The sequence below is a fragment of the Lissotriton helveticus genome, chromosome 11 (genome assembly GCF_964261635.1).
Source record: "Lissotriton helveticus chromosome 11, aLisHel1.1, whole genome shotgun sequence".
Lineage (NCBI taxonomy): Eukaryota > Metazoa > Chordata > Amphibia > Caudata > Salamandridae > Lissotriton > Lissotriton helveticus.
In genome coordinates, this window is record NC_136072.1 from 1091323307 (window position 1) to 1091339201 (window position 15895).

Genomic DNA, 15895 nt, shown 5'->3' on the forward strand with positions numbered 1-15895 from the left:
CCCCCTCCACTCTCCACTTATGGCAGAGACACATACGCGCAGCGGACGCGCCCCATGCGTGCCGAAGCGCGCCAAAGGTAAGCCCGTCTACGCCCGTCCGCGCCTGGACCGCGCCTAGGGCCAGACCCCCTGGCCCCCGCAAATGCCATCCCTGCCGTCGAACCTACGACGCCTCAACCCTCACTGCCCTCAACACCGGCCAAGACTGCCACCAAGCCACCCCAGGACGTACCCATGGACCCTTCACCTGCCAATCCTGCAAGTTCTCCTGCATCAAGACCCTCATTACACCCACAAACGCCAAACAGAGTTCCGACAATAACCACCTGAAGTGCATCCTGCTCAACACCCGCTCGGTCCACAGACACGCCATTGAACTATGGAACTTACTCGACACCACATCGCCGGACGTCGCCTTTCTTACGGAAACATGGATGAACGCCTCTTCAGCGCCCGACATCGCCATAGCCATCCCGGATGGTTACAAGATCATCCGAAGAGACCACATCAACCAAACAGGAGGAGGCATCACCATTGTCCACAAGAACACCATTCGCATCTCAACCAGCTCCGAAGACACCCTCATAGCCACCGAACACCTCCACTTCCAGATACACATCGACCTCAAGACCACACTCAGAGGCACCCTCATTTACAGACCCCGCACACAATTCAGCGAAGACATCGCTGACTTTATCAGCCCTCCCCTCCGACGACTACATTCTCCTAGGGGACCTCAACTTCCACCTAGAGAATAACAACGACAACAACACCACCACCCTGCTGGACAACCTCGCCAATCTCGTACTCAAACAACTGGCGAGTACCCCCACCCACTACGCCGGACACACGCTCGACCCAATCTTCTCCTCCAGCAAGCACATCTTTTTCAATCACGCCACGGGACTCCACTGGACAGACCACAGCTGCGTCCACTTCAGCTTCAGAAAGACCATGACCCACCACCACCCGCAACAAGTTCCCCGCAGAAACTGGAACAAAGTTACCACCGACCAGCTCATCACATCTCTGAACCAAAACCCTCCCGCCATATCAACGGACCCAAATCAAGCAGCCATCAATCTTGCACAGTGGATCACCCACTGCGCTGACGAATTAGCACCCTTGAAAAACCATCACAACAAACCAGGGAACAAAAAAGCCTCCTGGTTCAACGACGACCTCAAGAACTCCAAAAAGAACTGCCGCGCCCTCGAGAAAGCCGGGCGAAGAAACCCAACCACAGACAACATGACCGCCCTCAAGGACGCCACCCGCAAACACCACCAGCTGATCCGCTCCACCAAGAAATCAGCATTCAAGGATCGACTAGACAATAACGCCCACAACAGCAAGGAACTCTTTAGCATTGTCAAAGAGCTCACCAATCCCAGCGCCGGCACCAATGACATCACTCCCTCTCAAGACCTCTGCGACTCTCTAGCCTCGTTCTTCCACAGGAAGATCGCGGACATACATAACAGCTTCGGCGACCAGTCCACTCCCCTCACCACCGAACTGAAGCCCCCCTCCACCACCCTTCGCGCCTGGACCCCGATTAGCACCGAAGACACCATCCGCTTGATGAACTCCATCCACTCCGGATCACCAACCCACCCATGCCCCCACCACATCTTCAACAAGGCCGACTCCATCATCGCACCCTAACTCCGGGACATCATCAACTGCTCCCTCAACACCGCTACCTTCCCGGAAAGCTGGAAACACGCCGAACTCAGTGCCCTCCTGAAGAAACCTACTGCAGACCCCACCGAACTTAAAAACTACCGCCCCGGGGGAGGAGCTACGCTAGCAACCAAGATGGCCGCGTAAGCTCCCGGCTCCGCCGACCTCCGCCAGCAGCTCGAATATCCTGCCTTCAATCCTGACTTCACACCTGATCCCCTTGTTTATGAAGTTTTGCTGCTTCTACCGGTGCAATCCTGAGTTTTCTACCTCATCGGTCGACGAAGATATGCCGTGTCTCCATTTTCGGCCTGACATCGTGTGGAAGCCGGGACCTCGATTTGTAACCTATCCGGTCTGGAAGTGATCAACAACGGCCGTGATGACCTGGACTGAGCCCGGACTCCCGAAGTGTGCCGTGAATTGCTGCTTTTTGGTGCCGGTCCTGTGATTGATCTACACCGAGGACACACCAACGTGTTCCACCGGATGCCGTGGTGGGGGTCTGGTGCCCGAAGACCTTGCTGACCTCCCGGGGCCGACGGGACGGGGCCCTCGCTGACGGCAAAGGTGTGTTCTGCTATACGAGGAGCGCCCTCTGTTTGACATTGGACTTGCGTGGCCTGTTGCCCCGGAGTAGCCGGCCTCCGGGGTTCAGATCCGGCTCTGCCGCCTACTGAGAGGGGACGGAGCGGATGGAAGGCACGCCATCGCTGCGGGCCATCATGGCCGCCATTGAGGCGCTCCATTTACGTACTAGCGCTGTGTTCCGGACACTGATCATGAAAGTGGACGGTATCCTGGAACCGGAGGTCGACCCTCTGCTGAGTTCTCCGCGGGCTGTAGTGCCAGCGGGGCATCGAATGTCTGGACTCGAGGTCCCTGTGCCGATACCGGCTTTCCTGAGCCCTGGCGGTTCCGAATCACCGACCCTCAAGCCTGTGTTTAATGCCAGCGTCTCCTGTTCGATTCTGTTTCCTCATGCTACATCTATGGACGCTCTCCAGTGTGATAACAAGTTCCTCAGTGACTTTTTGGGACATGTGCTGTTCCTGGAGGCATTTCATTGTCTTCTTCGTGAACATTTATCCTGTACTCGACTCTACTGCATTGCCGAGAACTCTCATGGACGCTTTGCCTTTTTTCTCAAGATGGCGGCTCGAGGGAAGGAGACTCTTAAGGAAGATCGTACTGGCCAGGGCTGAATTTTACTGCTTCGATGCGATATTATAGTTTTCAGCAATGCCGGGGTTGTGCCTATAGTGTAACGGGAGTTGGGTGGCCATTGACTATACTCCCCCGACTGGTTTGAATATTTTGCTGATATGTTGGCTTTATTGCGTCTGGGGTGGTCGCTGTTGGCGGGGGGCACGGGAGACCGGGAGTGGGTTTGGTTTCTCCTCCTCCACTTTCTCTCTTTCCCTTCTTTTAGGGTAGCTCTTGGGTGACAGACACGCTGCTAGTGGGTTAGGCCGTAGCCACTGCAGGGGTGTAGGGTGGGGGGTTAGGGGAGGGGTTTTTTGTTTTTCCTTTGTTTTGTTCTATGGCCCTTTTGTCTTTCCTTTTTTTCCTTTTACGAGAAGTGGGCTGTTTATTCTTCACGGATCCTTTCTTGCCCGGGTGTCTATACTAGCCTTAATTATCCCGTATCGTTGCGTATGGGGAAGGATGTGGCGGGGTTGTTTTCGATCGTATCTTAGACTGTTTATTTCTCCTAATTGTTGTGTATAGCCGTGATTCAACGTGGGTTCCTTATGATGATTCATATATGCATAATCCCCTGCCTGTCTCTTTCCCGCATTGTATTGTTTGATGCCTGATGTTTGTAATGCCTATTCTTGTCTTACTGTTAAAATAAAAAAATATATATAAAAAAAACTACCGCCCCATCTCCCTCCTCCCATTCCCCGCCAAAGTCATAGAGAAGACCGTCAACAGTCAGCTCGCCGCCTTCCTCGAGTCTAACGGCTCCCTCGATCCCTCACAGGCTTCCGAGCCAACCACAGCACCGAGACCGCCCTCATCACAGCCACAGACGACATCCGGACACTATTCGACAACGGGGAAACAGCTGCCCTCATTCTCCTGGACCTCTCCGCAGCGGTTGACGCGGTCTGCCACCGCACCCTTGTACAACGCCTCAGCAACGTCGGGTTACAAGAAAAAGCATTGGATTGGATCATCTCGTTCCTCGCCGGAAGAACCCAAAGAGTCCGCTTCCCCCCTTTCAGATCAGAGGCCACCGAAGTCATCTGCGGCGTACCACAAGGATCATCGCTCAGCCCCACCCTCTTCAACGTCTACATGAGTCCCCTCGCATCCATCGCACGCCAGCACAACCTCAACATCATCTCATACGCTGACGACATACAGCTGATCCTCTCCCTCACCAAAGACCCAAACACCGCCAAAACCAACCTACACGAAGGAATGAAAGACGTAGCCGAGTGGATGAAGAACAGCCGCCTAAAACTGAATTCAGACAAGCCGGAAGTCCTCATCCTAGGATCATCCACCTCGGCATGGGACGACTCATGGTGGCCACTGGCCCTAGGAAGTGCACCCAAACCAACAGACCATGCTTGCAACCTGGGATTCATTATAGACTCCTCCCTTTCGATGACCAGACAAGTCAACGCCGTCTCATCGTCACGTTTTAACACCCTACGCATGCTCCGAAAAATCTTCAGATGGATCCCAACCGAAACAAGGAAGACGGTCACCCAAACACTTGTCACAAGCCGACTGGACTACGGAAACACCCTCTACGCCGGAACCACAGCCAAATTGCAGAAAAGACTTCAACGCATTCAGAACGCCTCCGCTCGACTCATCCTAGACATACACCGCCACAATCACATATCCGGCCACCTGAGAGACCTTCACTGGCTCCCCGTCAACAAGAGAATCACGTTCCGTCTCCTCACTCACGCACACAAGGCCCTCCACGACCTAGGACCCAGTTACCTCAACACTCGCCTGACCTTTTACACCCCCACCCGCCAACTACGATCGTCCAACCAAGCCCTTGCCGCGATTCCACGCATCCGAAGAACCCCCATGGGAGGAAGATCTTTCTCCTACTTACCCGCCAAAACCTGGAACTCCCTCCCCACCCAACTCCGTCTTACACAGAACCACCTCTCCTTCAGAAAACAACTAAAAACTTGGCTGTTTGATAAGTAGCGAACCCCTCTCCCTCAAGCGCCTTGAGACCCTCTGGGTGAGTAGTGCGCTATACAAATTCTTGACTTGACTCTTTTGGATCCGACCATGGCAAAAGAGGCAGTCCAGTGACCTCTAAAAGCAGGATGGGCCAATGTTTTGAGGTCTGCTTGGATTCTGGAGCCACAGTACTCATGCACTGGCCAGATGGAAGGCTATGCATCTCCATATGCATCTCCAAGTCGGAGCAGAAGCTTTCATGAATGGTTAAAGCCCCCTCTTCATCTCCTGTGGCTGGTGTGTACTTCGATGAAGAGGTCGGGAGTATCATCTCCACTTCTGCGAGACATTTACAACTAACGGAGTCTTCGATCCCGTAGAGTTTTCTTGGAGCGGAAAGGACTTGCACGCGTCGCATACGGATTCTTGATGATCGGGCGAAATGCACAAGTTGCACACGAGATGTTCTCTGCCAATGGTGACATGAAATGGGGACAGTAGCCGAGGATTCCCAAAGAATCTTTTCTTCCTATTTAATATAGTCGGTTAAGAAAACACAGCCCTCTGTAAAAGAACAAAACACTGGTTATGTGTCAGCTACTATGAAAATGTGCTGACACATATGAAATGTGCACATAAAGTTGCAATTCATAGTGATGGTGTAGATTGAGAAACCTGCAGTAAGGGAAAAAAAAAGTCAACATCATGAAGTGTTCTCACTGCCCCACACAGTATCATTTGAGTAGGCTACAAGTAAGTTACTACACACCCACAACTGAATAGTGTGGAATCTCATAGACTAGGACTACATGGTGACACTTTCATGATTATCTGGAGAGAGAACCATCCTCAGATAATTCGGGTAAAAAGGCACCATCACAGGAGATGCAAAGAATGGAAAACAAAAATGTGGCACTGACTAAACTCTACATCTCCGCAGATCAGTGCTCTAAAGTATTATTGGCTCACAGGCTGCACACCAAGGTCACCTCTCACAGACAATTTGGTGGACTAAAAGGCTAGATCATCTGGCACAGCAAGGAACAACCCTTCAGGTGGATCCCACCATGTGATGTCGAGGACTCAGTCTGCATGTGCCATACACCCAAATCGAACAAGGAAGCATGAAGCAAAGTGCAGGGAATGCATGGATGATAACATATGCATAAATAATGTCCTTTTATATTTTTTTGGGTGAGGCTCCAGTTTGCGTTCTCTGCCAAAAATAAAAATTGTTTTTTTACAAAGTTATCATTATACAACTAAAATAAACCAAAGCCTTGTTCTTCGAAGGGAACTTCGCACTGCTTGTGCAGACATTGCTTTGGTCCTACTCTGCATAGTAATTATACACCAATGCATTGTACCAAGACAAGAATTAATATAGCCAGGTAAGAGATTTAAAAATCGGCAGCAAATTTAATTCTTTGAAAATAATAATAATAATAAAAAAAGTTCCTATAAACCAATGACACTGTCCGATTCTTGTTTCTCTTTGAGATCCTCGCTTCTGGGCAAAAGTCACAAAAAAGTCCAAACTGCATGTCATCAAAGGAGAGGGCAGAGGGTAGCCTCCCGCCATGTTAAGGGAAAGGTAGGAGAGAAAAGGGACCTGCCCATTCCAGGGAGGCGTAGGAGCTGAATGGCAGCACCTTCCACACCTGATGACCCAGCGTACCATCAACTTTTATGAGAACTGGTGCAGCTTTGCGTTTGTTGATTGGGGAGGCACATAACAACGTTGTGGAAACAAGAGAAATAGTCACAACAGAAATCAAGTCCCAAGGACCAACCTTGTCCCCAGCACACAGCTCTGATAACAGGAGTCTGCAACCGTGGAAGGTCGTCCTGCCATCCGATAGTCCGATCCCTTGGGTTCTCACAGTACAGCCGCTGCTTCCCATGACTGGCCCTGTAATCCGTTTGGGATGCTAGGGTTTTGTGGATCTTCTTGAGTGTAACAGAAAAAATACAAAGAACACTACAAGGGCAGGACTGCGAAAGACTTCGCAGTCCCCACTTCTGATTTTGTCTATTGCAGTATCCTCATTGCCTCCAGGCCCATCCTCACTTCCCATCTTGGCTCATGGACTGATGGCCCCCATCAGCGTCCCCCACAAGCGACGATGCAAACGCGGACTGCACAATCTGAAACCCAAAGGACTCCAGTAGAGACATGTTATGATGAGGCGAAAAGGGGGCTCCCAAAGCAGGCCCCAAGGCAGGGCCCAGAGTGGGTCCCAGAGCTGGGCCCAATGTGGGTCCAAGTGCCGGGCCCAAGGCAGGACCAAGAGCTGGGCCGAGGGCGGGTCCAAGAGCTGGGCCAAGGTCTGCCATATTGCCTCCCAGAGACGGCATGTGAACCTTCTGGATGTGTTTGTTGAGATAAGACTTGGAACGGAACAGGCTGCCACATTCCTGGCACGGGTACTTCTTCTCGGCCTCAGACTCCAGCTTGGTCTTCGCAGCAATGATTTCACAGGCGGTAAACGAGCCATTGGTGTTCTGCTTTTCAGGTGTCTTCAGGTCGCTGGCATCTGAGAGCTCCCCGTAGGAGTCGGAGCTCTCCATTGGTTCTTGATGTGGGCACTTCCCCTCTGCAGGGAAGAAGGCAGGGAAAATACATTAGAAACCACACATTGTGAAATGGCACTGTGTAACATTTACCCAAGCACACAGCAATATGGCAACATATGCTCATTCTGGGCAGGTCACCAATTCAACATAGGGACTCCATCAAGAAATATTCCTTGAACACCATATACAGTCAATTCAAGCCAAGTAATATCACTCTTAACAAATAAACCCATTAACAAGCTGCTAGGATGCCTCTCAGACATTTCCCATGACACTCCCTTGTATTCCAAGCAGCATTCACTCTATAATCTACATAAACAACCAGTCACAGGGATGTCCATCTTACGTTCAGGAAGGATCGATATGTGCCACAATTTCCCCAATAACGACTGGCAACATGTGCCTTTCCAATTTAGATAAATTGTACAACATATGGATAGCCTGAATATCCCATATGAATTGGACCCTATTAGTCCCTTGGCAGACACCCCTGGGCTCTTTGTTGAATATCAATGATTGCAGCATCACAGTTTAAAGTACTAGATTTGGGCCATGCAAGAGGGTTTGAATTTTTTATAGATCTGGGACATCTGCTTTCAGCCGGTGAACCCTTCGTGCTATAATCAGCCTTCCAAAAACCCCGCCAATAAGACACCATTTTCACCAAATCCATGACTCATACCAACATACAGACACAATTCACTTAATGAGCTGGGAAAGAAAAAAATAGACAGATGTGATGCAGGCAAGTGAAAAGAATTTGTGATGAGAAGCGCCCCTACTTACTTTGAAACAACCACGTTTCCCTACTTTCGGATTTAGTTTGTGAATGCTCACTAATTTGAATACGAGCTAAATTGATAGCACTGTGAGCACAAACCCATACCTTTATCTTCACTACAGATAGAAAAAAAGCTCATCTGCCTGCCCTGCTACCACATCAAGGTGTTCATCGATAATATTCAATGATCTATTGGTGAACGATTTTCAACAATAGGTGTCTAGTTATTTTCGAACAGACCTTTTCACTCATGATGACACCATCCCTACATTAAACCTCGAATATATTCATGAAGAGTGTCCGTTCCTTCTATTTGTACAGTCCACAGGCCCACTTACCTAGCACAACACGCGACTACAAGTGATTGAACATACTTTGATTGTGAAACAACTGGATGGACCCCTGTCAGGTTTATCTGCCATGGTCCTACCACCAATGCATAAATGCCAGTGAAGAACTCACTAGGCCAGGCTCCATGGCTACTCTACTGGGCAGATTTCCTAAACACCCTAGGTAAATGACCCTTGTGTTTAAAAAATACATTTGGCAGAACCCGAGGTGGACAAAAATTAAGGAAACGTACTATCAAAATAACTTACAATTTGCTGTGCATCAAATAGAAGAGAATTTATATACTTTGCTCTACCATCTCTGCTTTGCACCTTATTAAGAAACCATCTCTTTGATTTTTGCACAGTCGAAGACGGGAAAGTTGCCTATCACTGGTGGATCAAGTGCATAGCTTATCAGATCTTTGGACTTGCTCTCTGAAGTGACTGTATTTGTATTGTTGGATGAGAATTCAGTGTCAATGTATTTGGGGCTGTGCTCAGTCAAGACATTGCAATATGGATTGGACATTACTCTCAACAATTAATGCACCCTGTAGCTTGCTGTTGTAAAGAACTGCATTTATAGACGGGAGAACAGTAGATACATTTATTTTATCTCTGGCCCTGATCTCTCAAGGGATTGCACATGGAAGGAAGGCCACTATCAATAATTTTATATCCATGAGCTTGCTCTCAAGGGATTGCATTAATGGAAGAGAGACTAGCATCAATCATTAAATTACATGCTTGGCTTTGTTCTCTTTAGCGATTGCATTAATGGATGACCACTATCAATCATTATTACATCTCTGGCCTGGCTCTCTCAACAAATTGCGTCAATTGATGGTAGATCAACTTCATTGTCACGTGGATTTGCTTTGAGGGTTGACAGGAATGACTGTTCTCCATTTCTGAAACTGTAAGCCTCATTACCTTAAGTCACTGTACTCGGAAATTAATTGTATGCCTGTTCGCTTTAATTACAAAATCCTTGGCTTCGCTCAAAGTAGGATTATCATTTCTGGAGGAAGTTCTGTATACTCAATCTACAGTTCAGCCACAAGGAAGTGGTTTTCAGGGACTTACCGGAAATCAAAAATGCAATGATGCCAGATGTGCTGTATCATGATTTGATTTTCTAACAAGTCAGCTGCACTGTAGATGCAAGAGTGTTAGAATCAACCTAGTTGCCCAAGTTCTCTGTAGAACTAGGTTCACCAAGATTTACTAGACCTACATTTGCTCATTCTCTCCCAGATCCCTAGCAAATGGAGACAGCTGTTACAACTTTAATACCTGGCCATCCCAAACCTTTGCTCTCTGGTCTGCCCTGCCCTGCCCCCTGATTGTTCTCAATTCAACAATGCCTATCTCCGCAGTACATGCTCTTCGAGGAAAATGGGTAACTCCAGATACATGCATTGTGTTTTCTCCTAATGAATAGAGACGAGAAGAGCGGAGTCCCATATGCCTTAGTTTCTTAACTTCTATGGAAGGGCCCCACAACGAGGTGAAAAGCAACTAATTTTAGTGTTCAATGAATAGTTACTTTCCCAATAAATGTATCGCTTGGAGAGCTCACCCAATGCACATTAAGAACTTGGTCTTTCTCTAGATGAGCGACCTCATCATATGAGGTGTCGTCTTTCTTGTGCATGCATCATAACCAACTTCTGACCTTTGCGTGGATCAATAAATGAAAAGCATGAATAAGTAAATTATAAGAATGGCATTTGTAAGACCTGCTCATTCAAGCAACAACCACTCTGGATGGACAACTTTCGGGGGGAAGATGAATGACCATTTTCTGCCTTGCAATCACAAATTCCTTTCTGAAAACAAATATCACCAAAGATAAATAAGGAATTTAGTGTCCATTCATAATGAATCAACTACATATCTTCTGAAGAATAATTTGTAAGGCGACAATGGAGAATGATTTTTGATATTATAAAAGAACGGAGTCAGCTCTTTTTCTGGACAAGTGGGCACCTCTTGAACATGGGGATTGGAGGGGGGATCTTCATCTCATGTTTCAGGTAGTCCTCCCCCTCCTTTATACACATTTCCACTATGCTGAAATGGGAGCGTGGAGAAGACTATCAAAATATAGTAGATGTTAATTTTTGTATTCTAGTGGTCTCTTTTTACAGATTAACGAGATCCATATATTAGTTTTAAAAAACTGGGAGCTTTTAAAAAGACGTAGACTTAGCAACAAGGGCCTTGAATGCTTTATTTAATCATGGTCTCCACTGAAAAACGATCAGCTCTTGGAGAGAAAGACCTTTAAATCCCTAGCCTAGTTCTAGCGGTGTTTCCTGTGGAATTTCGGTGAGTGGGGCGATTTATTTATTATGACTCTTTCAGAGGGTTTATCACATACTAACACAAGGTAGTCCCCATAGCATACCTTCCACGAACCATCACATATAAGAGTGTGTATGTGAGGTGAATCAATGTTCTCATTCAGACTCTGGACACTTATTAAGGTGTCACTTCTTTGGCTGAGATGCAGTCTGACCACTTATCACTACCTCTTTAAGGGACACTTTTTTGGGGGAGGTGGTGTGAGCCATCTTCCAATTCTTCGTATTTCCTTGGACAGCCCAAGGTTCTGAGTTGAGGACAAGTTTCCATTGGAGTGGAGTCTGTTGGATTCCTTTTTGGAGGGAGGGGTGTAAGGGGTTGATTGGTTTTCATTCATTTCTCAGTGGCTTGGAATATGATCTCCGAATCTAATGAATCATTTTCTTCTCTTTACCGGTTTCAGAATGAAGAACAGATTTTTTGCCCACTGAAACCGCATTCTTTCGTCTGTCTAGAAAAGACTGACTCTAAGGAAGAGGAGATATCCATCTGCCGGAGGGAAATGATACAGTTCAAGGTTGGGAGAATAGGAGCAAGTAATAACTCAACAAATAAAAAAAACATTAGTAACTTGATGTAAAAAAAAAAATAGGATTATAACAATCTTCCTGGCAGACCTGAGGCAGCCTACATTTAATCAGTGGTAAGCTCAAGAGTAAAACAGCAGGTTAGGAGTGCACCGAGACTCCATTTCATTCAGCTCTCCCATCTCTTATAGAGATAGCCTGCCTCGAAAGCACACATTCCGGGTTACAACTGACTGCATGGTGGAGTGGAAAGGTTACCTGTCTATACTTGTTCAGCGAATGCCCCCTTTCTCCCTAGATATTATTGGTCTTAGAGGTAAAAATCACAGCCATCTTAGTGTTTGATCATCCTTTAGCCTCTGAATGAAATATTTTTATCCTTGAATGAGAGATCTGACCACGTATGGTTTCATTTGCTGTTTGGGAGTTTACAATGGTAAGAGGGGAGTTCTGTCTCCATCTATGCCCATTCAGCTATTCTACCTCCACATTGATAATTTCAAGGGTTGTGAGAGAAATTGATTATTCTGGGTGTTAAAGCAATGGCCTCCTATCACTGAAGTTGGTGTTCTCCTTGGGCAAGAGAATAGGTCTACCCCGCTGATGGGATTGCTATTTTTGCATTAGCTTCATCAAGGCCAAGGGAAGTGTTGTCGGCATGCTCTTTCATTTATTTGAACCACGGTCACTCATGTTAGCATTGTGGAAGTGAGCCAGAAGAATTGCATCCTGATGTACTTACAACCCAACCTAAGCTTACAAACCAGACTGTAGCTGGTGAATTCGGTAAACAGTGGTCCTGCAATGACTTTCCTTCTCTTTGGTTTGAAGGAACACTAGTATGCTTCTTTCTATGCCCATGAGTTTGGAGAATGTGAAACTTGAGAATTAAAAGTGATCATTTCAAGTTGCACCGGCATGTATGAATGGACAGAAAATCTGAGAAATGGTCAAACTTGTTACCATCTCTTTCTCACCAGTCAATGAAGTAAAAGGGTGCCAAAAGATTATAGAAATGTAATTTTGCGGCTACTCCAATGCAGTAGACCTATCACTGGAACAAAGGACTTTGCTCGAGTGCCTCTTAATTTTTGGGGGGAAATCCAACAAATGTGATTATAAGCTTGTTCTTACAAGCAGAGAATACATTAGATTCCAAAGAGAGCAAAACTCAATAGATGGACATTTTTTGACCTTGCAGTGACTGGTGTGGGATGGTCACCGAACATTATGTCTGGCCAAATCTGCTAATATAAAAAAAATGATGCAGTCATCCCCCTGGCTGACCCCATCCTCTCAAGCCCAGTCCCACCTCCCACATAACAAAGTTTGGTGAAGAGAAGCAAAGTGCAGAGCTGGGTGTTGCTTGCCTTTGACGTCACATGTCCTGACGCAGTGGAACGCCGCTCCCCCGTTCGAGATGGACTCCAGGTGTTGAGAGGCCTGGGGAAGCGGGGCGCCATGGTGGGTTTTAACATGGACCTTTAAGTAGGAGGCAGAGGAGAAACCTAAACAAGATAAAAGGAGATGAGATGCTGTCACTAGCACAGACAGACCTCCTCTTTCTAGCTCCTCATAGGCTTCCTCTTTGAAATAGGAATCAGCACTACTGTTTCTGGGGTGGGCAATGCCCCAGATCCTTAAAAACCCAACATAATGTCCCGCTTTGTGTACAAATATGAATCCTGGCAGTATCAAGGGAGGTAAAGCATGCATCAATTGTGCGCTAGAAAAATGATCCGAACAAATGCAAACGAAAAGTAACTTTTCTCATGGATAAGGAGGAGCATCACAGCCACCACAGAGTATCCCGATTATAGAGCTAGGTTTCCTAAACCAAGACCAGCTACTCCATACATAGGTTTGAAACTTGCTATCTTCCCATATTTCTGTGTCTCAAATTAGTACGGGTACATCCAGCTGCCCATCCTCCAGACTCCTGGTAAGTCTTGAACTGGCAGGCCAGAGAATGGGATCATATATTTGCCCAGCATAAAATGGATTAATGGAAAGTCTGGGTGTACACAGTTCAATAAATTTGGAAACCCACCACTTCTGCTGCTCTTTGGAATGTTTTCTCCATGCAACAGAGCATGGGTACATTTCTGCCCAGGCCTACATTTTCCACATTTTATTTTTGGTTGTCTTCAGTTTTTCTGTAGTTCTGTTCCAAAAGTTTTCTTCTGTAGCTCCAGGGACTCCTGTGCATGCTGCAGGTTGCTGTATTCAGGAGATCAGAGCTGCAGTCTTCTTTAGATGACCAGCAAGTACTATCATTGGAGTGCTTACATTTGTTCACCTATGTGCTTTGCAATTCCTTTTCAACATCAGCTCTGAAGAATTTATATTCAATGGCAACAAAGCGTCAAGCTCTACTCCAGCCAAATAAGGGGTTCTTGTCAATTGTTACAAGGAATAAAAGGTAAATAATAAAGCAATCTACAAACGGACTCTGCAACCCGGGAATCACTCTTGGTAGGTGATATGTGGTAGCTCTGTTGTGTATACCAGCATATTCCGTGAATTGCCCACATGACTGAACGCTTCCCCCGCTCCAGAGGTGGCCAGTTCAGACAACATCAGGATTTCACCCATAGTGGCCATGCTGCCAAACGGAGATGCCTGATCAGCCTAATCCTCCTAGAAGGCTTTCTGAATTGCCACTTACACCTGAAGCCAGTTCTCCGAAATGCCAAACCTGCTTAACACAGCTATGGATCCTGATGATTCCACAAAGCTACTGGAGACAGATCTAAAGTTTCCACTGAGCTCAAAGCCATGGGTGTTACTACAGCACGCTCAGAGGACCTTAAGATACTTGGACGCATCCAGAGATATTTCATAGCAGCTCCAAAGCTGCATAAAAGTGTAAACATAAGTGCAGGTATGGCATCAGTAGAGTTGCTCACACCTTTGAGATATACTTATTGCACCATTCAATAGTACATCCATCTAGGTGTAATCCTGCGCCAGTGGTTTGAGCAGGCTTCAGAACAGGCAATGCTTTCCCCCTCGGGTGTTGAAAGAATCAAAAGGAGTAACTCAGGAGTTACCAGTTGGCTCTTTGCTACAGGATGTCATGGATGAGTAAAGTGTCCCTAACCGGAGTGGATATTAGTCCTGCTCTGGTCCTTGGTGACCCAGAGGTTACGTTGGGCACTTGGAGGCATCCGAATGTCTGTAATTATATTGTGCTGCAGGTCATTCCCCTCAGGAGGCTACCAAGTCTCCAGGAGGATCACATGTTCAGTAGGATCAGCCCTGGCATAACCTGCACCTCCAGGCCCAGCCATAATAAGTATATTTGTTATGGACCCTTACAATTGCTTTCTTAACATTTGTTTATATTTGTCATTGTCTTTCAGACACTTATACATAGTCCCTAATCAAATGCAAAGTGCCTGGGACTTCCATTTTTCTTTGTGTCCATTCTGTCCCATAGGACCTCAGTAATTGCTCTTGAAGTTTCTACGGTGAGAACATCCCAAACTTCATGGCATTTAGACATATTTAGATACAACTGTTCAGGCATCGATGCTACTCCCGGGTCAGGTCGACATCCACTGGCAGTGTTATTGTATCTCCACCATTATCTACACCCACCAGACCTTCAACAACGGCCAGATAATCCACTCCGATGCCTACTAATCCAGCACCCGACACCTCCTACCCACTAAGATCTGAAATTTCACATGGACATCAGTTGAAGGTTCACATGGACATCAGTCCAACCCCAGAGAACCCGGACACATGGTGCTCCTATACATTTTATTGCTTCTTGTTGTGTTTGCTCAAATCTAGTTTTTGCATAAAGCGAGAACCCGTTTTTATTATTTTGAACGTTACTGAGCCAGGCTTGCTGGTGTTGATAGTGTCTTGGGGTGTAAGCAGTAGGCCAGGCATTCCCCTACAAGAGGAATTGATGTTCAAGGCATCCAAGATCTGGAGGAGCCATATTCTGTCAATACCCTGCCCAGAAACAAAAGCAAAGTCAGGTATATCGAGTAGGTGCTCTCACTAGGCTCTCTTGGACAAGAAGGACTACTTGTTGAATAGTGTGGGCAAGAGGTTTTACCAAAATGCCCTCCATCTATTAAGGGTGATGCAGACACTCAGTCAGAGCCAACGGTATGTGAAAGGAGTCCAGCAGTAGGATATGCCCCAGATAGTCCAAAAGAATTGCCACAACAGGAGCTCTGCCTTGAATCATATAGACTCCTCATCAAGAGGCATGCAGTTAGGGGTTTCTGCATGGTCTGGCTCTGTTCCTCCCATCTATCAAAGGAACCCCAGAAAAAATTGCTTGAACCTTCCTTCAAATGCATGAAACGTTGCACTGCCTTCACATACCGCGAGCTAAATAAATGCAAGATGGTTGCCTCAAAATAAGAAAACTCCCTCTTTCCCCCCAAACCTGCATGACATAGGCTCTGGACTACACGGTACATAACATCTGC

The 15895-nt window shown here is 46.9% G+C and overlaps 1 protein-coding gene across 4 annotated transcripts in view; it reads right to left on the minus strand.

Moving 5' to 3' along the window:
- Positions 1-6246: 6246 nt before the first annotated feature.
- Positions 6247-15895, minus strand: part of PATZ1 (POZ/BTB and AT hook containing zinc finger 1) — a 42770-nt gene continuing 33121 nt past the window's right edge. For 2 of the 4 annotated variants that reach the window (XM_078667718.1, XM_078667717.1), the window contains exon 4: positions 6247-7448. In XM_078667718.1, the coding sequence (XP_078523844.1) occupies positions 6919-7448 (530 nt within the window). In that variant the 3' untranslated portion in view covers positions 6247-6918. Of the gene's footprint in view, positions 7449-12808; positions 12947-15895 lie in introns of all 4 variants that reach the window. The other 2 variants (XM_078667715.1, XM_078667716.1) reach the window with 2 other exon arrangements.